The sequence below is a fragment of the Hipposideros armiger genome, unplaced genomic scaffold, assembly GCF_001890085.2.
Source record: "Hipposideros armiger isolate ML-2016 unplaced genomic scaffold, ASM189008v1 scaffold_8, whole genome shotgun sequence".
Taxonomy (NCBI): Eukaryota; Metazoa; Chordata; class Mammalia; order Chiroptera; family Hipposideridae; genus Hipposideros; species Hipposideros armiger.
Window position 1 is genome coordinate 5,263,551 of NW_017731358.1, and position 26,459 is coordinate 5,290,009.

Sequence of the window (26,459 nt, forward strand, 5' to 3'; positions counted from 1 at the left end):
TGGCTCTTCTCACTGAGCTGACTTTCGTTCAGCTTGACCCATTTGTTGCATGCCCACTTACGTCAGGCAGTGCAAGGCAGCTGTGGGTCTTGCTCCTTCCTAGAGGTGACTAGCTTCCGTGTGCCTGCTCCTCGGGCCCTATCCCTGTTGCCGTAACTGTGCTGACGTGAGAAATCTCCATCCCTAAAAACAAATAGCGCTGCTGCCAAGAGCTTGAGTTTGACTATCCCAGCATCTAAATGCGGTGGTCAGTAGCAGGTTACACACTGTCACCTAATCATTTCTGACAACTCCCACAGAAATCAGGTGCTAATATTCTCTAGGACGTTCTCACTAACTCCAGAGATGGGGAAAGAGGGCCAGGGGCTGAGAGCTAATCTAATTGGCATCTTTCTGTGAAACAGCCTCATCTCTCAAGGTGCACTGTTTGGTTTCAAGTAAGGAGCATAGCCGGGGAAGGAAAAAGGAATCCCAGGGACTATAGCTGGACACTGGATATATGATATTTCACTTTATCCTCACAATACCTTATAAACTTGATATGGTAATCTCCATATAAGAGATGGTTGAATTGAGGCACAGCATCTGCAGAAGGTCACATGACTAGTGAGTAGCGAGGCAAATAAAACCAGAACGGTTGAGTGTAAAGCCCACACTCAGGTCAATAAATTATATTACACCCCACCACATCGCCGCTATGTGGGGTGTTTTTGTCATTGGGGACGGGAGTGAAGGGTCAGCCATGAGGGGGTTAGGTCAGAGAGCTCACAGGAAGATGAGGGAAACTATGACAAGGAGTCCAAGTGAATGGCCTCCATTCTGGAGCCTGTGCAAAATCACAGAATCACAGAAGCCACTGAGCGCGGCATATTGAGAAAGTTCACGCAGTTCACTGTGATGTAGGCACATGGGTAGGAGGAAGCGTGATGGATGACGGACAGCTTCTCTGACTGCTTTGGAGAGCCCTGTTCCAGGCTCCGACCCTCTTCTTGGATACCCTCTCACCCCCAGCCCTGCCCCAGACCAACAAGACTTGCCCAGATAGAGTCCATGCTGTACCTCCAACCCCCTCGTAGGCCAAGCTCCTAGAACCTGAAACCCGAAAGGGCCCTTAGCCTACTTCCCGGGTCCACGTGTACCTGCTTTCCAGGTTCAACCCCCCAAGGCAAGTAACACCACCAGTGTGAGCACCCCTAGGCCTGAGGGGTGGCAAAGGGCTGTTGTTTGCAAGAATGCGGCTAGAACATGCATGCGTGAGGCCCTCCACAGTGGAAGACAGAGCATGGCCTGGGGGCTGGTATCCCTGTGCTGCCAAATCCTGACATGGAAATCAGAGGCGTCCAACAAACCTAAATGTGAAGCTGGCCTCCTCGGTTGCTAGGAAGTTGCATTCAGCAAGGTAGAAGGCTGGAACACGTTTTATTTCACAGCTTGCTATAGTCACTTTCAGTGCTGAGACAGGGGGTATATGGGTTTCCATTGGTACTCTCGCCCCAGACATCAGAGAAGAGGTAGAAGTGGAAGCCGGTGTCAAATCAGGATGGGTCTTGTACTATGGCAGGCATGCTGGATTTATCCCGAGGGCAACGGGGAGCCACTGAAGGGTGTCTTTCAGGGAAGGAAGATGACAGAGTGGTTTGGAAGGAATACCCCCAGCTGTGCGGATGGAGAGTAAACTGGGGTCGGCCAGAGGGAGTGGTGAGAGCCAAAACAGAGAAACCACCCCTTTGGGTCTTTGCTAAAATGCCTCCTAAGAGGAGTCACCCTTGGGCCACCCTACTTAAAGCTACCGCTGTCACCTAGCACTCCCTACCTCTCTGCGCTGATGTATTTTTTCCTTGACACTTATTACCGTCTGGATCATACATTTTACTTATGCATTTAGTGTCCATCTGCCCTCACTAGAAAACGACCTCAGTGAGGGCAGGGATTTGTGTGTTCATTTCCTTGATGGATTCCCAGTGGCAGCGACAGCGCCTGTTGTGTGCTCGGACTCAACACGCTGTGGAAGTAGAGGGAGCAGTTAAGGGCATGGAATCTAGAACTACTCTTCCCCAGTCTGCATCCCAGCTCCATCATTTGCTTCCTGAGGAACCGTAAGCCAGTTACTTCTAACCTCTATCCCTCAGTTCCTTCACTGTAAAACATGATAATTAGTAACTACATTACAGGGTCCTTTTAAACGTTATGTTTGTTAATGCACATAAAGCACTTACGGTGCCAGACACACACTCGTAGTCTGGACTACGTAAGTCTTAGCTGCTGTAGGAGACACTGCTGATGTCCCACCCGGGTCTCCTTTGCTGATCACTGTGCCCAGCTCCCAGCTCTGACAGCGCTGCAGTAATCAGCTCATACCTGCGACCATCTCTGGAGACTTGCCTTTGGCCAATGGGCTTCACTTCTCCAACGGACACCTGGGAGGCTATTCCCCCACCCAGAGGGGGCAGTGTCTCTCTTATATGGGAATGCCATAGCTCAGACTCTACCTCCAGGCAGAGCAACTCTGATTTAGGCTGCAGAGACTCCCATTCTCCCCATTGGTCTCTGGCAGACTAAGGCCACATTCTTGCTCAGTCCTACCCCTTCCCGACTCTGTCTCTCCAACTGCTGACTCCCTTACAATTTTTCCCGAAGAGAATGCCCTGACTGTGTCATCTGCACCTGAACCCATCTCATAAGAATGACCTATTATTGTATTATGAATAATTCTGTCAATATAAATGATATATATATTTCAGACCTATAGGACATGTTGAAGGTAATTCAATGTACAGCCTGGAGATTATAAGAGAACTCTGGACCACCCATTCTGACCTGAGAGGCATACAGTGCCTAGCACCGAGTAGGTGTTCAATAACATTTGCTGAGTGAATAAATCCATGAACGGTGGCAGCAGATATGCACAGAGGTGGGTGACAGATCCCCCGAAGAAAACGAGAAGATGAAAAGAACCATCTTCTGAGTTAAGGACAGAACACGGATGGAATATCAATGTGGAAGAGACGGGAGAAGAAAGTAGGTGAGCCTGAGGGCAACATGCGAAGAGGTAGAGAAATCCAGGAGTGAAGTCAAAAAAATCAGGGAGGGGAGGATTGCGAGGAGGAACTAGTGTCAAGTGCTGCAGAGAAGGCGGTCTTTCCCGGAGATCAGAACCCCCGTATTTAGCAACTCAGAGGCCTGGGGTCCACTGGTCAGGGCAGTTTCAGGGGAGTGCTGGCGCAGGAACTGGGGTGCAGCGGGGAAGCAGTCTTCCTAGCTGATTTCTGGGGTGACTGGAGGAAATGTCATCAGGGGTGGTTTCTGGTTCACTGCCTCCCCCTGGCCCTGTCTCCCTGACTCCAGAAGTGACCAGAGTGTGCACGCTGCTTTCCAGCTCCCCCAAGCCCCGCAGTGGCTGCCCAGCCGGCCTCCCCTCCAAGCCTCCCCTCCCACACCTCTTTTCCTCACTCAGGGTGCTCAGGTGGGGATCAGTTTGAACAAACCAATTTACCATATATATATAACTAACAGGTAATCCTCCTTTCCCCTGTAGGATATTTACCTTTTAAAAGGTATTTATTAGCCCACATCAAATTTTCAGGAGCTAGATTTTGCTTTGTGTGTGGTGAGGATGGGAACACAGGGCGGTGAAGCTTGGAGCAGCAGGCCTTTAAACCCACGAGGAAGGGGAAGGCGTGTGAGTGGCCCGCCCCACCTCCCACTCCCCTACTTTAGAGGGAGGTGGCAGCCCAGCTCCATCACCCTGTCCCACCAGTTTCCCATCTGGGGCTTGAGACCTGGGCCCCCTGGGCCAGCTTCTCACCCTTTGTGACAAATTACAGTCCCTTCAAACCGAGCTGTGAACTGTTTCATAGACCCTCAGGGGCTCTGGGCCCAGAGCATAAACATATACTGAATGACTGGGTGATAGATCAGGTATTTCTTGTACGCAGTTCTAGACCATTTATTGTTTTGTTCATTACATGTCATTGGGGCTGTTTGCACTCGGTGAGCCTGTGCTATCTCAAAAGAGCATTTTCACGACTTTCTGCCAGTGTTTCTTAAACTTTAGTGACTTTCATTTATCACGTAGGACACTCATTTAAAAATGATGATTTGAGGAGCCCCTTTCAGGCATCCTGATGAACATCGGTCTGGGATGAGGCCCAGGGGACTCCCCAGGTGATCCAAGGACAACAGCTGGACTCTCTTAGGTGTTGTTTGTGAGAGTTTAATGATAAGGACTCACTCTGTCTAAATCAGATTAGAACGGGCATTAATAAACAGCAGGTAACATAGAACGGTGTCGCACAGCACAACAACGACATACAGTCAGAACAACGTTTGCAAGGAGAACCAACAGCTGTGCTTTGCAGCCGTCTGTCAAAAACGTTAGTGGATTCTCTCTCCATAGCCTTCGTGCTCTCTCGAATGGAGTCATTTACTGTAAGCACAGGCTTGGGAGGGTTTCTATCCTTGCAGTGCGTTTTTCTCCTGCTTTTTGCAAAGACACTCCCCGCTTCTTGGCCTCAGAAGGCTTTCGCTACAGGCCCGGCTGCTGCCCTCCCCACTATAACTGTCTATGCTCAACCAGACCCCTCCTGGAGAGCTGCTTTCCCGGGCTTCTCTCTCTACTTCTAACTTGCTATGAAATCACTGTGGAGTTTCTGCTTCTTGTCATACACTTGACCTGGCTGCCTCATGTAACACTTCCAGGAAAGGCATGGGTGCCCTGAAGTCCTGCCTATATCTGATGCTCCCAGAGTTATCGCTTGACCCACTGAGCCGAAAACTCTGAGGGCTGCTACTGGTCTGATTGGTCCAGGTACAGGGCCTCAGTGGGGGGTGGTAAGGAACCATGGATAGGTGTCACCACAGACCCTCTGCACTCCTGGTGAACCCCATGCCTGGCAGAGATCACAATCTAGCAGCCCACGACTGAACCCAATCCCCAAAGTTGTTTTATTAGGCACAGTGGTTGATAATGCTTTCAAGTGTCTTTGGAGGAGGCTTAAGCTCTCCATTGTTTAAGCCACTCCTGGCTCATTCACGCACTTCCCTGATCTGTCTGCTTGTGGGCCTTTGCATTTGCGTCCTGTCATAGCTGCTATTCTTACCCCAGCCCTGCCTCATATTAGAATCTCAATGGCCTTAATTTAGGGAGCAGGGATTAAGGTTCCAGTGCCTCAAGCCAAAAAGCCAAAGGCTGCTCTGAGGCCTGGACAGCAGGGCAGAGCACCTGTCAGTGAAAACCCCAGGCCAAGGCTTCACCCTGGGTCACAGGTCTGGCCTTAGGGAGCAAAGTGCCAGTTTCTCCCAATACCTCCTCCCTCAGCACCTCCCCAGGGCCCTGGCCAAGCAGAGCCCAGACCGCCCCTCAGGGTTCCATCCCAGCCACGTCAGGGAGCCATCCTGGGTCCCTCCTGTTATTGTCTGTCCAAAGGGCTGGATACAACTGCCACCTTCTCCCAGGGTCTTCCCTATCTCCTCTGTCAGAGCGACCTCCCCCTCACTGAAACATACGCATATTCTCCACACTTCTCTTAACTTCCTTATTGGTCTCAAAGTTGTATTAGACTTCGCGCTCTCATCCCTCTACGGCTTTGTGCTTGCCCACCCCAACCCCGTCTTTGCCCAGATAACTTCTTACATTTCGAAGTTCACCTCACGTACCTCTTCCTCCAAGATGTCTCCTCTTACTGATTGCTGCCTTCCCTCTCATCCCACCCCATCCCCAGGGGATAAGGGCTCTTCCCAGGCACTCATGCTGCACGGCAGGTGCTCTATGTAGGGAACTACAGCCAGACTCGGAATGATCGGTCTCTATCCCTTACAGAGACTTATACGGCTTAACAATGAGGGCTGAGTTATGAAGGTGCTGCATACATAATAGTGTGCCATATAAATATATATTATGCATTAATTAATTTATTCATCCAACAATTACTTACTGAGCACTTACTTTGGGGCTGGCCCACTGCTGGGTATTAGGGATATAAGTGTAAATAAGAAGAAACATGAAAGCTACATTCTAGGGGGAGAGACGGACACAGGACAGTCACTGGGTAAATGGAATAAATGCAAATTGTGATAAGTCGTAAGAACTTCTCAGGTCATCAGGACAGGCCACTAAAAGAAGCTGACAATTTAAGGAGAAACCAAAAAGAGCAAAAAGAGAAAGAGCAGTTAAGGGAACAAGGAAGAATAATGCAGGCAGAGGGAGAAAGCCTGTGCAAAGGCCCTGAGGTGGAAAAGAGCCTGTGTGCTGCCTGCTCCTCCGTTACAGGGAGGAGGTGCAGGTGGTGAAGTTCAGGAGGCAAGCAGCAGGCCGGCAGCCAGAGCTGGGCTAGAGATCTAAATCCGGAGGAGCTCAAAATCTCAAGCTGGAGAGAAATATAAAAGGAGAGCCAAACTACTGCAACTTGAAGCAGCTGTTTGTGATAAAAATGAGACCTACACATATATTAATGATAAAAGCTAATTTTATTGAGCACATGAGAATCTATGTATGCTAAGCATTTTATATGCATGATCTTATTTATTCCTCATGCGAAACTCACTAGTAGCTGCTATTATTCCCCCACCCCATCGTTAAGAAAACTGAGGCTCAGAGAGGTTGAGTCACTTCCTTACAGCCACTAGGAAGAGGGAAAATCAGTATTTGAATCTGGTCAGTTTGATGCCAGTACCTGTCATGCTACCTTGCCTCGGAGAGACACAGAATGCTTGAACTTGAAGACATTTTAATGCTTACTCTTGCTAATCCTTCCTTTTAGTGCTGAGGGCAGCAAATTCCAGAAGAAGGAAGTGACTTGCTCAAGGTTACACAGTTGGGTGGATGTTTTGGCCATTTGGGCCAACCACCCAGATGTCAATCTCCCTGCATCAGGTCTTCTATTAAAGCCACGCGAACTCTGGAACTGAGAGGAAGAAAAATCCTCCCAGACATCATATAAGCTGGTTTGGAGGCCCAGGGTGTCCTGTGTTGAGTCCTAAAACTCCTTCTCCAGGAATGCGGGCCATCCTGCTTGTGGCTTCCACTGTGCTTAGGCCTGACCCTGTTTGCCCCAGCTCCTGAGATTGACCCTGTATCTATGAACGTCTGGAAGATGCTCCCTTAAAACACTGCTGGAAGAAATATAACATCACTTCATCCTGATGGGCGGTGGGGAAGTAGAGCTCTGCAATGAGCACCACTCCACCAGACCAGGCGACGGCTCACCAAGAGTTTCTGCTTAGTGTGTACTGCTGGGGGCTGTTTGGTCGCTGCTAGTTGCAGGGTGTGGGGTGTCAGCAGTGTAGAGTATCGGAATCCTAGTTTGGGAGCCTAGGCACGCCCAGGGCTTGCGTTGTGATGGAGCAGAGAAGTAACCTCCAAATCAGACCTAGTCACTAAGTTGTCCAGGGAAGGTGACACAGTGAACATTGGGGTAGAGGGCTAGACTGGTCGCTGAGGAGTGGGTGACAGAGTGGAAGGACAAGCGAAGGACTTCCTGTTTGATGAGGACAGGATGGGCCCAGCCACACACAGCGCTGGCCCTGCAGGTACAGGCAGGGCTAGCAATGCAGGGGATTTGGAGGGGCGATGGAGAAGGCTTACTCAGGACGCATGGACAACCTTTATCACCTGGACACGGTTCACCGCGAGCAGATGGAAGCCCGCAAAGGACAAAGGAAGAGTAGCCCCAACAAGTCACCCACTTCACACGTTTCCCAGGCGCTGTGTCACCGAAAGAGTTTCGTGAGCTGAATGCTACATTCAGAATTTGAGGAGAAAGAAAGGTTTCGCAGTTCTCAGGAGAAAACAATCCCAGGTGGTGCCGTGTCTCTGGCTTCAGGACCTAGGTTTTGTTTCAACCTTTTGCCCATCACCCTGATCTGTGTTAACCTGTTTTCTGCTCATTGTTATGCTAATAGCAGCTTTCTGCAGATTGCCCCAAACCACACCACACCCACTTCTCAAACAACCAGAAATCAGCAGGTGTTAAAGAAAAGTGTTAAAGACACATTAGCACCTGCTGTAAGCTTTCTAATTGGCATAATCAGAAGCAGTAAAGAGAACACTGGAGGAGGCAGCGCCTTATAGAGAACCGGGCCACTCTCTAAGGAATTTTGTGTTGGGGGTGCTTGCTCACACAGACGGTTCTCAAACTCGCCCTTCACCACGTGGAGGGCTCCTGTGTGGCTGGATGTTGGAAAGGCAGGAGAAAGGAGCTCGCAGGGGTGGGAGGGCTCCCTTGCCTATCTTGTACCTCTCCCAGCAGCTCACAGAAGTCTAGCATCAGCTGATTTTATGTCCCGATAGGATTCAGCTCCCATCAAGGCCTCCTCAGGTTCCATGTTAATCCATCCAGAGGTGTTTTTAAATGTATTTTGCTTTGTTTTTTACTGGAAGACACTCTCTGTCCACTTTCCCAGGTCATGATTATTTCAAAGAATCTGTGTCTGTTCTACCCATGTAACAGCACATCTTATGCCTCTGCAGCTCTGACCTGTGATACCAGGACTGGGGGCAAAGCTCAAAGGTGATGCTCGATTCTAAATTGAAGCCTCAGTTTCTTCCTCTGTAAAGTGGGGAGACGCTGGCTAATTGGTCTGAGGATGGGTTCATTAGCGTGTAAATGTTCCCTGCTGTTTCAAATGTTCAGCTATAGTTAGGTACTACTACAGTAAAGGTTCTAGAGAGTTGCTTGCCCATTTCCAAGTCCTGGGACTTCCCCTAGCCAGTTCCCCACCCTCAACTATACCAGAAACAAACCTAGCCCTTGACATAGTCAGAGTCCCAGGGAAATGGAGGCCAAATGAGGAAGGTTGCCATTTTCCACCTCTTTCAAGTCTGCTACCCAATTTCAGCCAAATAAAGCTGTTTAAAACAAACAAACTAACAAAATAACTCTCGTTGCAAATGTGCTGGAGGCAGAGACATGGCTGAGCCTCTTTCTTCTCCTCTGGCAGTGTTCTGAAGGGTTCAGGCCCCATGCTTGCTCCCTGCATCCCCGGGGATGGCCATAGAGTGACAGATCCAGTGGCCTACAACCACAGCAGGACCTGGCAGGCGCATCCTGACTTGTCCTCGATGCCACCTTTAAAACAAACACTTTCTAAAAATCAAGTCTGCTCAGAAAGAACAAAGATCTGCAGGACAGAGATGTGCCAGCCTACAGGTAGTCAAAGGAGCATGCCACAGGCTGAAGGGGGCTCCCAAAGAGAGTTCCAGCAATGGCACGGGGACCAGGAGGACAAAGGTAAAAGTATGCAGTCTTCCAAAGGATGGCTGTCTCGGGGTGGGGGGTCAGGGGGGACAGCCTGGGTTGGCTGCATAAACCCTAGTGTGTTTGCTAATCAGCCAGTTCATCTTACAATCTCACAAGCTCTGAAACACAGCTGCCATTCACCAAAAGAAGAGGCCTGCTTTTTAAATCAGGCTGGCCTGGGGACAGGACATTTGGAGGGAGCTATTCTAAGCTGAGAGGGAGAGAGAGGGAGAGGGGGAGGGGGGGTAGAGAGAGAGTGCGAGCTTGGAAACTCCTGGAGAAGAACCAGAACCATTGCTCCTAGAAGTCTGGGGCCAGCTGGCTGGCCAGAGAGGGAAGGCGGTAGAGGGCTGGGTTCAGGGTAGCAGGGATGGAAACCGACATATCCATTTCCGGACAGCAGCCTCCAGCCCTATTTCCCACCCTCTCTCACAGAGGGTTCATGCCTTCCTTCTGGGGCATTCAGAACATGAAGCAGAAATGAAACAGAAACAAAAGCAGCACAGGGAAAGAAAGAATAAACTGGAAACCCAAACCACAGCCTTCCAACATAGCTCTTTCCTTGCTCTCCCCAGACAAACCCCAGGGCCATGCTCCTCTGGCCTTCTCTATCACCCCTTTTTTCTCCCAGTCAGGCTGGGTGAAAAACAAGTCATGTTTTCACTTTAAAAAAAAAAAGTCATTATAATCACTGCTCATACATCTGTGAGTAGCAAACCAAAGATGGAGTCCATGTCCCAAATGCTGTGACCTGTCTCATCACAATGCCTCAGTCCCCCCAGCTATAAGACACAGGGAGCTTTTCCAAGTGAGGAGACAGAGAAAAGAGCTGGCCCAGAGCAGCTGTGGTGGTGCGGCCAGGTGCTGCCCTGCTCAGCCCGGCGCTGCAGCTGGCCAGGAGGCAGAGTGGTTACTCTCTTTTGCTCACTCCCATCCCTACTGTCATCACCACTCTTTCTCCTCCTCTGCCACACCCCCACCCCTCTCCAGACTTTCACAGGATCCCCTACTCTCCAGCTGAGCTCTGTTTCCTGTCAGGGCAGGTGGACTTCCTCCAGGAAATAGTCTTTCATGAAAACTGGTCTGCACAGAACTCCACCCCATCCCACCTCCTCTTTCCCCTTAAGTAACAGTCGCTTCGTTCTGGAAAGCCCAATGCTATTAATATTTGCATACATACACACACACACACACCCTCCAACACAGCCGCCCTCAGGACATGCCCCTGGGCTTTGCCAACACGAAGCTCCGCTTCCCGCAGGGTAGGCAGCTGCCCACCCCCACCCTGGCCCCGGCGTGGCCAAGGGCACTAACGAGGCCCCCATGATTTACGTGGAGGAAAAGCCTGTGATGGCTCAGGCACTAGTGCAAACCTGAGACTAGCAAGGCAGGTCACGGAGAGCCAGATGGAGGACCCCTGAGGGAGGGGACATGTTTGGGACTTGAAACTAAACAGGAAGGGCTCTGGGGTTCCCCCCTCATTAGCCAGCAAGTTCAGGGGCAGCCCGAAAGAGCCAGCGGGTTATCTGGCCATTCTAAGCTGGTGTGTGCGTAAGAACGAAACAAGTGTCCTGTGGAAGCACCGAATTCAATGTGGACTGATTAGCAGTGTCCTAATGGGACAGCTCTGTCACCGTCAGGGCTGGCGGACGGGGAGGAGTGATTCCTGCCTTCCTCCATGTCCAAAACAGGGAGTTTCACCTCAGCAAACGAGTTCCGATGCCTGAGCTTCTTACACAGGAAAACAGCCTCTGGTCTAGAGATGCGAGGACATTCTCTTTCTGGGCAGGCAATCAGGGCGGGGTGCGTCACAGAGCAAGGTTCAGACCTTGCCTCGGGCTCCAGGCCAAGGGGAGGTGCTGTGCAAAACCTGGCACACACATTACTAGTGATGGGAACAGATGGCATTCCAGCTCAGAACAGCACAGAACACTCTGAGAGAGGAGAGAGAGAACAATGCATCGGTTTTAGGGGTTTTGGGTAGCTCTCAAAACCCAGGCTGGTCCTCTTTTGACCTAGAAAGGGGAGGGGGGAGAAAGAGAAGGGAGGCTCTAAGGGAGAAAAAACGGAGCAGGGCCATGAGGACACACATTTGGATTATGTCAGTAAATTATCCGGAAAAACATGTGTCCTAGCTGAGTCACCACAGCTCTGACAAAGGGCTCCCGTCTGGGTTCTGGGAGAAATAGGGCTGGCTGTCAAACTTGCTCGATTTAGAAGCAGTGACACTCCTCCTTGGTGAGACAGAGTCCACTCCCGGTTCCCTGGCACATTCCTCCATGCTCTGTCCTCTGGCAGAGGGCTCTGCCTTCTCTCTGCCCCAGAGCCAGTCCCACCCGCCCTGGTCTGGGCACTCCCTGTGGGTACAGCCCCTTAAAGTAGAAAGAAGACATCCTGAAGCAGACCTGGGTCAGGCCTCCGTGACTTCATGTCTGGAAGAGAGAGCCTGGCATCGGCCCCAAGAGGTCTGGCGGTGAGACACTGCCCCTTTATCCCCTTCGGGAGCTCCCAATCTAATTGAATTTGGCCAACTTGCAAGGTATTGCTCTGCAAACTCACCTATGGAACAAGACCCACGTGGATCCCTGCCCTCAAGAGGTTCACCATCTCTCAGGGAGTGAAGCTTGTGGACAGTGGGAACTAGTGGAAGCGACTGAGACCATCGCCACTCTAGGATGACTTTTCTAGATTCCAAAGTCTTTTTCAGATCTTGTTCAAATTATTTTCTTCTGCTTAGGTGATGCTGGACTTTTAAGAAAGAAATTATTAAGAAGCCTTTTTATCTAAAGCAATCCAAGAAGACACGAGATGGAGAAGAACAGTCGAGGGAGAGACAGTCTTCTTTTTGTAAAAGCCACAGTGGCAAACTGGTACAGAAATTATCTGCAACTAGTGAGTATTTACCCAAGGTTATCCCCTCAGCAACAAAAAGCCCTAGGTAGTGATGTGTTTCTTGTCCTCGTCTTCCATGTTTAGAGAAAGAAAATAGTGTCTGGAAGAGAAGATTTGAAAAGACAAAGACTTTTATGTTTAGTGTTTGTGGCTGATGAAAATTTTGAGGGAGACAGTAGACGTTCTAAGAGATAAGTATGCTTGGGCACTGTGACTTCAAATCTACCCAAGACTGAAGACAAACCAACAGAAAGGATTCTTTTTTTAATTTTAAAAAAGATTTGATTTTATAAAAGAAAGTTAAGAATTGGTATAGACACGGAACATTATTTAGGCATTTGTTTTCCCTTAAAAATAGCATCACTATAAAATTCCCAGTTTCAATTGGCATTTATTATATACCCAGGCTAACTATTTTCACAAACGTTATTTTATTGAATAGTTACTACTGTTCTCTGAGAAAGATTATATTAAGCCCATTTTGTAGTTTAGGGAAAAAAATAATTGTTGCTTACTGGTTACTTAAGTTTCATTGTTTCAATCAAATTTTACAAAGTAAAGCCTGCAAAATCCAAGATCTAATGATGAGAGAGTAGAACGTTACCATTTGCAATCTGACAAAACCCATCTGTCTTCTTGGGCCGCTGAGCTAAGGTACTCCACCACTTGGTGGCAGCATACCAAACTTGCCAGAAGCGTATAGTAAAGGCAGTCTCTCTAGAAAATTAGTATCATAACATAAAAAGACAGTGTCCAATATAGGCTAAAAACATACAACCCCAAGCAGCAGTGAAGGGCACGTCATAAGGCCTAACCAATGGCAGGTGAAGAGAGAAATACAAAACACGCTGCAAATAATCATGAGGGAGAGAGAAACAGCCTCAAGTCTGGAACCCGCCAAGCGAAAAACACAGCCTTCTTCCCTCATCTAGGCTCTCTCTCTCAGGCATCTCTATTCAGGGAACTCCCTTATTTCCAACATCCCAGTAAAATGAATCTGAGCTAAATTTAAATCATCCTGATTCCCGAGCGTGAATTCCAGGAAACTCTGAATGTGCTGGGACTCATTTCACCTGACATGCTGAAGTTTGCCTAACCTACGTGGAACCAGAAACGCGAGCTTCCTAACACACCTGGTGTTGATGAGCCGTACACTTCAGGAGCCTAAAAAATAATAATAAATAAATGGCTTCACCTAAGTTTTAGAGGGTCTTCTGATATTGCCACCCAGGAGACAAACTCCAGGGAAGCCTAATTTTCTTGGTGGAAGGCAGATAAAGATGTCAGTTCAGAAGAGCACAGAGGAGGTTAAACTACTATGGGCCAAACCAGGAACTGACCGCGCAACCATCCCAGAAGCTAAAATACACCCAGAGGCAAAACCAAAAACTCCCCAAGGGCAAAAACAATTAAGTCTTTCTAGATTTCCTATCAGATCTGAGCTTCAATGTATGATCCCCGTTAAGAGGCCTATTAGTTAGGGAAAGTAAAACGAATTCTGACCTGGGAGAACCCACAGGGCGCCTTACAACCAATTACTTTGCTCTTTTCAAATCCAGGGTCAGGCTTACATGCAGTACATATGGCCCTGAGTTAGGGTTCCTTTTCTTTTCTTTCCTTTATTAAAGTTTATCGCAGTGACAATTGTTAGTAAAGTTACGTAGGTTTCAGGTTTCTTGATGATGATGGCAACAGCACTGTTTATACCGTGGGGCCTAGGCAACGATGAGCAGATAAACTTAAATTTGGAGAAATGTAAAGGCATGCTGGAAGTTTAAACTGGGAAATCTGGAAAGCAATTTGGCAACGTGTATCACCAGCGTTAAAAAAAAGTGTCCATGATTGCCACAAATCTATCCCAAAGACACCATCTAAAATGTAGACAAAGTACACAGAGATGTTTACTGAAAGTTATTTATAGCAATGAAGTTTTAGAAATAATTTAGACGTCTAATGATAGGGTTAATTAAAATACGGTGCCTCTCCAGATACACTATTATGCATAATGAAAAGTTTTTAATATTAATAAAATATTCTTATGGTATAATTCAAAGTGGAATAAAAAAAGAAGCTTAATTAAATAAACAATGTGATTCAATTCTGTTTTTAAAAAGCTCTAAAGAAAAAAGACGAAGAAAATATCTCAATATATTGTTACTACCACTAAATGATAGTTACAAGCGTTTTTTTAAAAACTCTTTATATTCTTCCATACTTATTTTCTAAAATAAAGAAATACTTTTCTAATTAATAAAAGAAGTCAAGAGGTTATCACACTATTAGGCATATAAATTCATTCATTCGGTATTTATGATGAGGATTTCCTGATCTTACTGCTATTACTACTATTCCCAATGGCTCTAATCCTAACCTTAACCATTACCCTAACCCTGACTTTGATGAAGCAGTGCTAGGAACAATGAAAGACAAGTGACAAAATAAGATCCTCACTTTCAAACATGGCAAGGGAAAGAAACTGCTGTTTGCCATCAGCCCCTTTTGTATGTCAAGTCCAGGGCTAGGTAGGTACCTTATAGGAGTTATCCTGTAATTTCCACTACCATTGCATTTGGTAATATAGCTTCATGCCTATTTGACCGGTGAGGAATTTGTCAGAATTTGCACATTTCTCCTTCTAGAGGGGAAGGTTCTGGGGTTCATTCTTCCTAGGCTGGAGTCCCCTGCATAATTTCCTAGGATCAGTATTTTTCCTCAAGCCCCCTCTTTCCTTCTCTACGAGTTCACAGTTCCGCTCCCACCGAGTCAAAGTCCCTTCTAAGGGTAACACTGAAGACGCATGTGAAGAAGAAACAACACCCCCCTTTTCCATCAGGAATCCACTTGTGCAATGCTAGGTCCTTGATTTATCTCCTAAGGCATTTGCTGGTTCCTGGAATGACTAGGGCTGCTTCTCATAGTTATTTCATGACCTCATGGTTTCCGCCTCTGATTGTCTAGGTTATTGTTCTCCAGGGAATCGCGAATGCCGGTCTCTGCATTTGCAGCATCATGGCTGGCTCTTCCCTGACCCCCACAGTTGCCTTTCATAGAATTTCCATGAGCAGCCCCCTCCTGCCCAATCAGGACTGTGCCGGCGCAGACCTATCTACTCTACAGGTAACATGGTTCAAGGAAGTGAACCAGTTTTGAAATACGGATCAGCTGACAGCTAACTAATGCCAGGATCGTGCTTCTGATGCCAGGGCAGTGCAGAAGATAGAACCAGGCAGGTGACAGAGGGAAAGAAACATGGCAAACTGGAGGAAACTGAACCAGATGCCCAGCCCTAGAATATAACAGAGACCCAGCCCAACTGGGCTTTGAGTTCAGGGTCCCTGCTACAGACAATCTTACTCATCTCTTTAGTTTCCATGGTCTTAAGTACTTTTGTTTTTCCGACATCTCTTGGTATAATTTGGTCACTAGCGCATAGCTGACCATTATCCACAGGTGAGCATAAATGAGCAGCGTTTACTTGCATAAAACTGAACACAGGCAGCTGGGGGAGGAGGCCTGAGGACTCTGCAGACATCTCCATGGTCCTGCACATCCACGGTCACCCCTGCTGCCCCCGCCAGCAGAAGCCCAGGTTTAAAGCAATCACCACCTGCATTTTCCAGCTGCATCAACCTTCACACTTAGAATGCTAAGAGAACCTTCGAGAGAGCAGATTTGATGCCTAGGTAGTTGCTGCTCACCATCATTACATTTGTCTGCCCCCTCATCTCCTCACCACCCCACTCTGTTGTCCTGTTCCAAGCCAGTGCTTAGCCCATCCTTCAGAGCCTACCTTCCCACTCGCCCCAAACCTGTCCCCCGCACTCCATTACCACTGCCTCCTTCACTCTGGCCTCCTCACTGTGTCAGCAGATGAAAGCTCAGCCTCTATTGCTAGACCATCTGGCTCCAAATTATACTGGCTGTGTCCACAGGTAAGTTACTGAACCTCCCAGAGCCTCAGTTTCCTCACATTATAAAATGAGAATAATAATACCCATCTCAAAGGACTGTGAGAATTAAGTTAATAAATGAAAAATACTTAACACAGTGCAATAATATAGGCAAAAGATAGTATTAATAACAACTAGAGCTTATTTATCACTTACTAGATCAGTTCCAGGGGTGGAAAGCATTAAGTGCTTTTTTTCTCCACTCAAAATTATGTTTGAAGCTTTACCCATGTTGTTGCATACCATAATAGTTCAAAAAAACTACTCACGGAAAAGTACATATGGCACAGTACCATTTTTATAAAGCTCAAAACCAAATAAAACTGAACAATATATTGTTTATGAAAACATGTGGTAACCTATACCAAAAAAAGCAAAAGAAGGATAAACACAAAATTAAAATAGTGGATATTTTGGGGGGGATGTAAAGGGGATCAAGGTGGGGAGGGCTCAGGTAGTTTCAAGAGCAGAGGTGATGCTCTACTTCCAAAGTAGGGTTGGGTGTTCATGTTATTATTATGCTTTATAACTTACATGTATATCTATTCCTTCATATATTGCAAACATTACTATATATGTACGTGTATAATAATTATTATTAATTATTATTATTATTATTATTATTATTATTATTAAGCAAACTCAGGAGGCAGACAAACAAGTGCTGAGTGCCTGGGTGCTACAGAGAGACTGCTAGATCATTTCTTCACAATGCCCTTGTGAGATGGACATTCTTTTTCCAAATGAAAAATAAGAATATTGGACTCAGCAGCTGGCAGCTAGTGTGAATTGCCAAGAGCCGCTGTGAGCGGCCGTCCAGAGGCCGGCGACTGATCTGCCTCGCCCGGGAAGAGTGCAATGATGGTGCCAACTTGGGCCAGTGAAGCAACGTCCTCCACAACTAGACTGAAGGACAAAACGACAGCAACTTGTCTGTTCCCTTCCCCCAATTCCCCAATTCAAAAAAAAAATCTTAAAAAAAAAGAATATTGGACTCAGAAATGTACAGTAATATATCCAAGGTCTCGCTCTGTGCCAAATATCTTCCATGTCCCCCTCCAAATCCATTCTCCGTTTTCTCCCCTCTCCCTGATGCCCTGGGAGGCTGACCCACGCGGACTGCATCTGTGGGCTCTCCATCACCTGAATTTGGTGGCATTCAGTTAATGACAAACAATGACAGAAGGTCAGAGAATGGAAGGACAGTGAAGTAAGAGTACCGATTCCCCTGCCCTCCCCATCATGGAATCACCAGGAGTCGGTGGCGCCTCTCTACCGAAGGCCGTAGCTGCTGTCAACTCTCTCTCCAGATTCCAAGGTGCTCCTCATCTTGCTCCTTCAGGCCCAGAGGTAGTCCTGTCCCCTCTCCCTGCTGCTTCTGGGATAACGCAGAAATCTAAATCTTGTTGATGTCCCTGTTCCCTGCCCGCATCTTTGTTCACTGTCCCTTCATTAAACTCTTCTGAGATTGCCCAGCTTGAACGGGCATGTGTTTCCTGAGTGAGAAGGGCTGGAGCTTCTCTCCAAACCCCAGTGTCTTCTGTCCATCCTAAGCTGCCTCTCTTCCCCTCACTGTGAAGGTCTGCACGGCTCCAAGGACGGTGACTACTAACAACGGTAGTTGCTGTAGTGATCTTACGTTCCTTAGTGGCAGAGCAGAGCACCGTTTGCTCTTTAGGGCTGGCGTTCTGCTCAGCTAATGTTACGGATGCCTAACTGATATTGCTCAGCAATTTGTGTAGAATGTACGAACTATAACAGAAATTATAAACCCTCTATCCATAAGCAACAAAATAAATTAAAAATGGATGTGCAAAGGTATAAGTTTCAGGCCAAGGTCCTCACTGGTCCTATTTTCTGGACCTTCTTCCATCACTACTCACCACATCCTCCTTTAATTGCTGACCCCAGAGCAAAGGTCTGGATGTGAACAACACATCTCAACAGGTCCTTACAACAAAACGCATTCAGTGATGGCAGCTGGATAGCATGGGCTCTTCCATGCTGAACATAGTGGGAGGAAACCCTTGCAGTTTTTACCTCCTCATCTTTTGACTGTCTTTCGGACACTCTCTGCTTATTTCTGTTTTTCTGGTGATAATAGAAATTACCCCTACAGACAGTGCTGGCTATATGCCCAATTTATCTCTGGCTGAAATCAGTAGAACCAGAGCAAATGTGATCAACTAATAAGCTATGCATATTGGCATAGTGGTTTGATTGGCATTACAGAATATCCCTTCTTAATTTCTTGTCATCCTTCCTCACCAATATGACATCTGCATTCCTTGCCGGAACACTTAGCATTTCAGCAGTGCTGAGTTAAGTGGCAGATACATTAAGGGGCTGACAATTGGTGTCCTTAGGAGAAGGAGAAAGATGATCATGACGAAGCAGGATAATACTGATGATGAAAAGGAGGAATTCAGTGCAATAAAAAATAACCCAGGATTTCTTTACTAGGTCCTTAGAACTTCCTATTTCAAGCATACGGTCAACTCCCAATAATCGCTGTGGGTAGATGATCCACACTGTGAGCTCTACCTGAGCTACTGTTGACTCCCGGGCTAGATTTTCTCTCCTGTGCCTCGGTTTCTAGGGACATTTACCAGCTGCTTGTATCTATTTCCTTTCCACTCCTTTCATGTGCAAGTAAGTTCTAGCAGATAGCAGGCCAGAAAAACAAAAAACCTAGATAAGTGTAGTATAGATGACAGTCAAAAAAGATAACTCGAGAACTCACCAAGATCCCTATCCAGGCCCTGGCTCATTATAGGCACTTGATAAATATTTGCTGAATTGAGTGAACAGAGTTGTTAGGAAGTTGAATTAGAAGACTTTGAAGGCCCCTTCCTACCCTGATATTCTATGATTCCTCAACACAAAATGACAGAAAGTTCAGAGAAGACCCAGGAGATGGATGTTCAAACTCATCAGGAGTAAGAAAAGGAAGTTGGAAATAATTCATGTCAGGCTGAGATGGATCCCAAAAGAGTAACTAGGATTGTTCTAAACTGTTGCCCACCAAATTCCCACCCAGGGTCTAAGGGGATTAGAAGCAGTTCTCTTAGGGTTGAACATGCAGACGAGATCTGAAGTGAAATTTCAGGCCTTAACTTATTTAGGGAGCCTGAGAAAAAGAGTGTATGTTGGCGGGGGTGGTAATATGCATTCTGTTTTGAGGTCCTAGATTTTATAATGTATGTTTTTGTTTTCCAGTGTCATTGCAACCCAGAATTCAGGGCAGGAAAGCTTCTTAGACATGATCTAATCCAGGCTCCAGCCCAGTGGAGGAATTCTTACAGCATCCCTAACAAAAGGTTATCCAGCCTCCAGTGACCAGAAGCTCATTTTTTCCCAGAGGCAGCAGCATTCCTGCTGGACAGCTCCCATGTGGCCAGGTTCTTTCTTCATGTCAGAGTCCTCATCTAACTTTTACCCACCGATGCAACACACACCGTGCCTGCTCCCTCCTCTTTGGGGCAGCTCTCCTGACACCTGAAATCAGCAATCACTGTTCTTTCATTTTCACTCCTTCCAGAAAATGTCCTTCAGTCCCTCAACTGCAGACACCATTTGTGGATCCCTCAATGTGCTGCTCCCCTGACAATACTCTAAATGGTCAACATAGTTCTTAAAATGAGGCTGGAAGAGTTCAATGTTGTGGAGTTGAATGCAGTGGTCCAACATAGCCTGGCTTTCACAGAGGCTAGTGAGACTGTTTCTGTCCATTCATTTCTAAATTATCACAACCATCTGTTTAACAATCACCTATTCTAGAATGGTGCTCAAAATGGCCATCAAGATGGCTGGTGCCTTAGGTTCTGGGAACCTATTTCATTGCTTCCCGGTCCTTACTTGTTTATCTTCTGCTGTCTGGTTCACCTCCTATGCCGCCAGCACAGTCATCTATTACAGTTCTTGATGGTCAGTTTGGAGCTGGGTAGGGAAATGCACAAGCTTTCCCTAACTTTCTCAAAATGTCTTTATTCTCACCATGAATGCTTAGTTTGTCTGGTAAATAGAGACTCTAAATATGAATGAATACACTCTAGGTCCCAGGTGACCACACACATGTGAGCCAGCTCAGGAACAGTTCTGTAAGTACTACTCAATAAAATCCAGCATGAAAAAAAAAAAGAAGAAAGAAGAAGAAAGGAGGAGGAGGAGGAGGAGGAGGAGGAGGAGAAGAAGAGGAAGAAGAAGAGGAAGAAGAAGAGGAAGAAGAAGAGGAAGAGGAAGAGGAAGAGGAAGAAGAAGAATGAATAAATGCATGACAAAACGAATGTCAGATGTCCCCTCCGGACCATCACACCAGTCTATGAGTGCACTCCACCTCCACAGGAGCCCGTGATTTTCGCCTCCTGGGCCATGACCCGGAGTAGATCATTTCTTCCCATCAGGATCATCCACCTAATCTAGCTCTTTCTTCTCCTGGCCTCCTTTCTTTCCCAAAGCCATGGCTGAGCAGGAGGGCAGCAAACACTATCTGATTTGCCTCCCCAGACTTCACTGTCTTTAGAACAATTTTGTTTCAGACTGTGTTTCAAACAGCCATCATGTGTGAATATGTGGCCGACAGAATTAGGAAGTGACGGAGGGTGTGACTAGTTGGTGAGCTCTGCAGGCTGCCAGGTACTTACAACTCCTGGAGAGCCCAGGCCCTCAGCAGGGAGGCAGCCGGCATCCCCGAATGAGTATTCACACTGAAAGCGGCAATAGGACTCTTGTCTCCCACCTGCCAGAGCCTGTAAGGAACCTTCTCTGTTCTCAGGATCACAGGATGAAAGGCTGTGACCAGCCTGCATCTAGTATATTTCTTCAATGATAATGTGCTGTTTCTCCTTTTCCATGACCTTCCTCTCAGCCTGTCTTGGGTTTCATTCCCCTTCACCCAGTAGAAATCTCCTTTTTAATTGCTTCCAATCTGTTTTATCCCATCTTTGCTTAACAAGTCAGAATGAAGAAAAGTGTTCTTCCCACTCTTTCACCTTCTATGCTAAAGAGCAGATGAGCATGCATTATCTGCAGGGATGTGATCAACACACCAGAAAGAAAAATGTGCTCTTCTTATCTCCAGGGACCCCCGTTTCTTGTGGGTCTAAAAGAGCTGAGCATCCACTATGAGTCCCCATGAAAACTTTTCTTGTAAATTGATTTAGAAAATGCCTGGTTTTATGCCTGTCAGTGAGCCTGGGAAGGGTGCTTTTAAAACTGCTTAGCCTCTAGGTAGCTAAATTGCTAAATTACCTAGATCAGTCATGGTTTATTTAGTCCATCTTCTTGCCTCCGAAACAGATGGGAATATTTCTTCTGTATAAAGACCTCTAGAACACAAAATCTTCTATTCTTTTGTCCAAAGTCTCACACACAAAGTTTAGAAGCTCTTCTTTGAATCTAACCTAAATCCCTTTTGTTGAAACTTATGACCTTTTATCTTCTTTTTGGTCCCTGGTGGATATCGTAAAGGAAAAAAAAAAAAACAGATACAGTTCATCGTCTGTTTGTTCACAGCCTTCTGCTTGGAGCTCCTTAGGGCTCCTCATTCTATTCAGTATCCTTCCAGGCATTTGATGACTGCTCTTAAATCCCCATTACCACCTGCCCATCACCAGCCAACAATCCCTTTATATGTGTCTCTCCTGCAGCTCTTTCAAATGGAGGGCTTGCCTCACTTGACACCTGCGTCAAGAACTTAATCAGCTAATCGTGTTCAAGAATTAGCCAGGGTTTCCCAGCGAAGGTGGTGCTGCGTCTCTAGCTCCTCTCTGCAATTTACGAATTCTCCTATAAAATGCACAGACACAAGCAGAAAGTTCTGAGAGCCCCGGGCACCGCTTCTTAGTTGCCACAACACACACTTGACAGGCTCCAGCCCCACTAAGAGACGGGGAAACAGGGTTCTCGCTGGCAGAGAGGAGGATGGGAAGAGGCCTGGGGCAGGAGGCGGGAGGGCGGAGCGCTGGGCCACGCTCTCACACCCCATCAGCAGCTCGGTCCCATACTGACCCTGTTTCCCAGGCAGAACAAAACAAGGATTTGCCTCGATTACTTTTCAGGGCTCTTCTGGCTCTCAGATTCTCGGACTCTTGGAGCCGGCAAAGGTTTCTTTTCTCCCTCCTTAAAAGATATAGACCATGTCCTTGGCACGTCTCCCTCCACCAAGCTCCATGGCCAGACCCACCTAGAAACCCTCAGAAACCAGTGTTTCTCAACCTTGTTTAAAATTATCATCATCCCTTGCCCCAAAAGAGACTTTCTATACTTCTTTCCTGAATCGACCACCCAATGAAATTGTAATACTACAAATATACTGTATATCTATTTACATACATATGTATAACTGTGCTTAATACATAAAAGAGCAAGTTTTTCTTTTGCTACCCCCAAGAACCAATTTTCACCACCACCACCATCCCCACCTTAGTGGCACTATTACCCCTGTTGAAAATGCATGACTGAGCTGAAGGCTGCCTCCTGAATGAAACAAGTAGAGTTATTTCACCCAAACTCCAAAAGCCACAAACATATTCATAAGCCAGAGGTTTTAAAAATAATCCATTATACAAGTCAGAGTGGAATCGGCCAGAGTTCCCGTTTCCTCCAAAGTAAATTACAGCTTCCCAGGCCACCCTGTCTCCTGTTCTAGGCCCCATGTGGTCCTCTTAGCCTGGGACCTTCACCTCTGCCCACAGTTCCCACATCCAGCTCCCACTCCATTCACATGAATCCCAGAAGTAACAATGGAAATGATGGGAATGAGGCGAACAATGACTGATGACGTTCCAGGAATAATCAGATCCACTACAAGGGCAGAAACAGCCCGGGCCTCAGGCAGGGTGGAGGCTCATTCCAACTCACTTGCATCAGCCCAGGTCCCCTCCCGCCTCCCCTGCAGTACATACCCCCTCACCTTACCTTGGCACACTGGCCAAATAGGTCACGAGTTTCCGTAGGTCTTCCTGTCTTATTCTGTCATGATTGCTGCGAGCAGGGAAGGTCAGGATGGGTCCACCTCGCTTATCACGGCCCCCTGCAGGGAGGGAGAGGAGGCAGTATAAGCAAACCAGACAAAAAGTGTGCTGCAGAGGGAAAAAAATGCCGTCTGAGTGCTGGATGGAGCAGGCAGAAATATGGCGCCCAGAGAAATCTGGTCACTGGTTAGGACAAGGATGCGGGGTTTGGAAGTGGGTAATGTGTGTGTTCTTGAGCAAGACTTGACTTCTCGGGTGCCTCATCGGCAAAGTGCAGATGAAAATAAAAATGGCCACATTCCAGGGTTGCTGCAAGGACAGATGAGATGGCACCTTGGAAGGCACTTTGCAAAGTAAATCTCTTTACAAATGTGAAATGATAATGAAGGCGGTAGAACTGTGCTTCTTGAGAAAACAAGCCATTGAAAGCGCTATGGTCTTTGGAAATGTAACCTTCAAACGCACTTCTCTGCAAGGCCTCTGTGAGGTGGGAGTGCTCGGGATTCAACTGCTGACCCTGGTGAGAAGCCCTGAATGCATCCACCTGGGATGTCATCGCTGGGAGGTTTTCAGATCCGCAGAAAAGACAGTAAGTGCTTTCTACACAGCTGAGAATCCACCCCTGTCTGCCTGCCTCAGGTGCCACCTGTCACTCCTGCTGGAGAGCACATGAATCTTTATTGGAAATAAGGATACTCAAGGTCTTAATCACTACAAATGCATCGGTGCACACTATGATTACAAATATTTTCTAAATATCACTTCAAAAAAAGCTGGAAGGAGTATACCGAGATGATGAGCACTGTTGTTATCAGAAGGCTGGGATTTTACATGATTGCTTTTCCTTTCCTCTATGTTCCAAATTGCCTCGTCACTACTTATTCTATAACGTAAACGTTTATTTTAATGGGTGCTACAATTAGGAAGCAGGGCCAAGTTTCTCAAGAGAGTTAGATGGGGACAAAGTGAAGGTGGCATAACCATGTCCTTACAGGCATTGGCTATCACACAAATGTGGGAGACCAGCTCCCGCGGGGTCCAGGGGTTCCCTCAGGTGGAGGCGGAGTCGGTGAGGAAAAAGGAAAAAAGACTCGCGGAGACACAGGAGCGCTTTTTCAAGAAGAAGTGTCTCACTTTATTTTACAGCATGCCCCTTTTTATACCGGGCAGTTTAACCATTGTTCCATTAGTATCAGGGTTTTACTTCCTCTTAATTCTTATGCTCCAGGGTACAGCTATACCTTTTCTATGCTAAAGACTAACTTACCGTATTTGCCGGCGTATAAGACGATTTTTTGGCCCTGAAAAATATGCCTCCAAGTGGGGGGTCATCTTATACGCCAGGTACACTTCAGATAGACTGCCCATAGTGCTTGCCCCGTGCCATAGTGGCCTCCCGATGCCCGCCCACTTCATTCCACATACCGTTCAGGCATCAGCAGCGCTGCTTGGTGTATGCTCGGCTGTTATGCGATTTTGCTGTTATGTGATTTTACCACACTCGCAAAATCTACGGTACCAGTCTATAGAGTGTGTTTTCTTTAGTGAATTACCGGTATGTTTACCGGTAATAAACTTGCACTGTTTTATGTATATGTTTGATTACATACAGCCTTGTGACAGTTTTCCTGCATGTCATAAGCATTTGAATATAAATTAAAATGTTGAAATCAAATCTGATATTGTTTTACCTTTTATTTGGTGTGTGGAAGGTGTGCGGAAGAGGGGGTAGTCTTATACGGTGAGTATATAACAAACTCTGTATTTTGAGTGGAAATGTTAGGGGGTCGTCTTATATGCCCAGTCGTCTTATACGCCAGCAAATACGGTATCCCAACTATGCCCAAATCCCTCCACCTACAATGACTGCGACCAAGGCCTGAGCCTCTACATAATCGCCTAAAGGATGATTACCATGACCACCCAATATTTATTCTAAAAAACGATTGTCTAAACAGGATCTTAAGATTTACAGGGTGTGTACTTTGACATTTACTAAGAGACTAGTAGTGTGACTAAAATTACCTTTAGTGTATAAAATATAATTATTGTGATATATCTATTAGAAGGGGTGTAAGATCTTCGTCCTACTGGGGGGCATCCAAAGGGGAATTTAAATTCTTTAAGATATAAAGCAGTATCTGTTTCTCAGTCAGAGCTTCAGAATTTGTCACAATTGCAGTGTTTGGCCATGGCAGACACTGAGGCGCAGACGGCTCCCGGCACACAAAGACAACCACCGTGTCAGGATCACAGGCGCCCCATCCCACACGCACCTCGGGAAGCTACCTCACAGCCCCACAGCGGGGACCACAAGGGAATCTAATGCAAGAGGGTGGGGATGGGCATGGCTTCCCTAATTCTAGAAAAGAAGCTTAAAGCTCAGACCTCGAAAGAAGGACTTCTTCCAAGTAAAAGCAGAGCCTCCCAAGGCCCTCACCCAAGCGTGGGTTTGTGAATGTTTCCCTCTGATTGCGGGGTCCAGAAGTCACACATACGGGGGGTGGCTCAACAAACAAAACTCGATCTATTCCAGGATACTCCTGTGGAGGGAATAAGGAGGTTGCAAGGAGAACAGGAACAAACAAGGTCAGAGCCACGGAGAGACTTGCCCTGATGAGAAACTGTGTCAGCACCACCACCTCCTCCCCTGTCCCTCCCCGAGCCCCACCCCGAGCAGGTCTGTGTAGATGTACCACAGAGATGGGGCTGGCCCCAGCTTCAGGCCTTCTGTACCACAGGCCCTGGCTCTTTGTATGAATAACCACCCCCAGCCCATCTGCCTTGGAAGTGGTCCCTATCTCCCAACCGGCTTCCACAGGAGGAAAAGGAAACAAAAGGATTAAATGGAAGGTTTCCTGAGAGCTGGGAGGTTCTCCCCCACTGTCAACCTTCCCCTCCAGATTTGAAGCTCGCCCAAAGGATTTTCACTCACTTGGGTGGTTGTAACCTCAGCTGTTGCCTTTCTTCCTGACCTTCCACGGACACTGTAAGAGTAGAGCCAGGAGAACATGGGGAGCCAAGGCTGGTCTCACTGGCAAAGGCTAACTCAGGAGTCTGGAGGGCTGTTGGCACCATCCTTCCTGAGTTGGAGCCAGTTCTGCTCTTAGAGACAGGAGCCGCCCAAAATCATGGCTGGGGAAGGTTCTACACACCGGGGGAGGAGGAGTGAGGGGAGAAAGCCTGGGGCAGTGCAATCGCCTCCCTTCGGGAAGTACGGGTAAGGAGTCAAGAGGGGACAGCAAGGTCAAGCCAGGTATTCTTTCAGAAAGGAGAGGACCTTGCAAGATTGTAGGAAGAAGAGGACCGAGCATAGGGGAAGGGAATCATTATGCTGGAAAGAGTGGGGCAATAGACGGAGCAAGAGCTCAGAGCAGGTACAAGGGGAGGGTTCCTGCCCCATTCTC

The 26,459-nt window shown here is 47.2% G+C and overlaps 1 protein-coding gene across 24 annotated transcripts in view; it reads right to left on the reverse strand.

Annotated features, from left to right (window-relative positions):
• Nucleotides 1-26,459, reverse strand: part of KALRN (kalirin RhoGEF kinase) — a 655,970-nt gene that overhangs the window by 425,035 nt on the left and 204,476 nt on the right. For all 24 annotated transcript variants that reach the window (XM_019652336.1, XM_019652320.1, XM_019652304.1 and 21 more), the window contains exon 3: nt 22,997-23,111. In XM_019652336.1, coding sequence (XP_019507881.1) covers nt 22,997-23,111 — 115 coding nt within the window. The remainder of the gene's footprint in view (nt 1-22,996; nt 23,112-26,459) is intronic.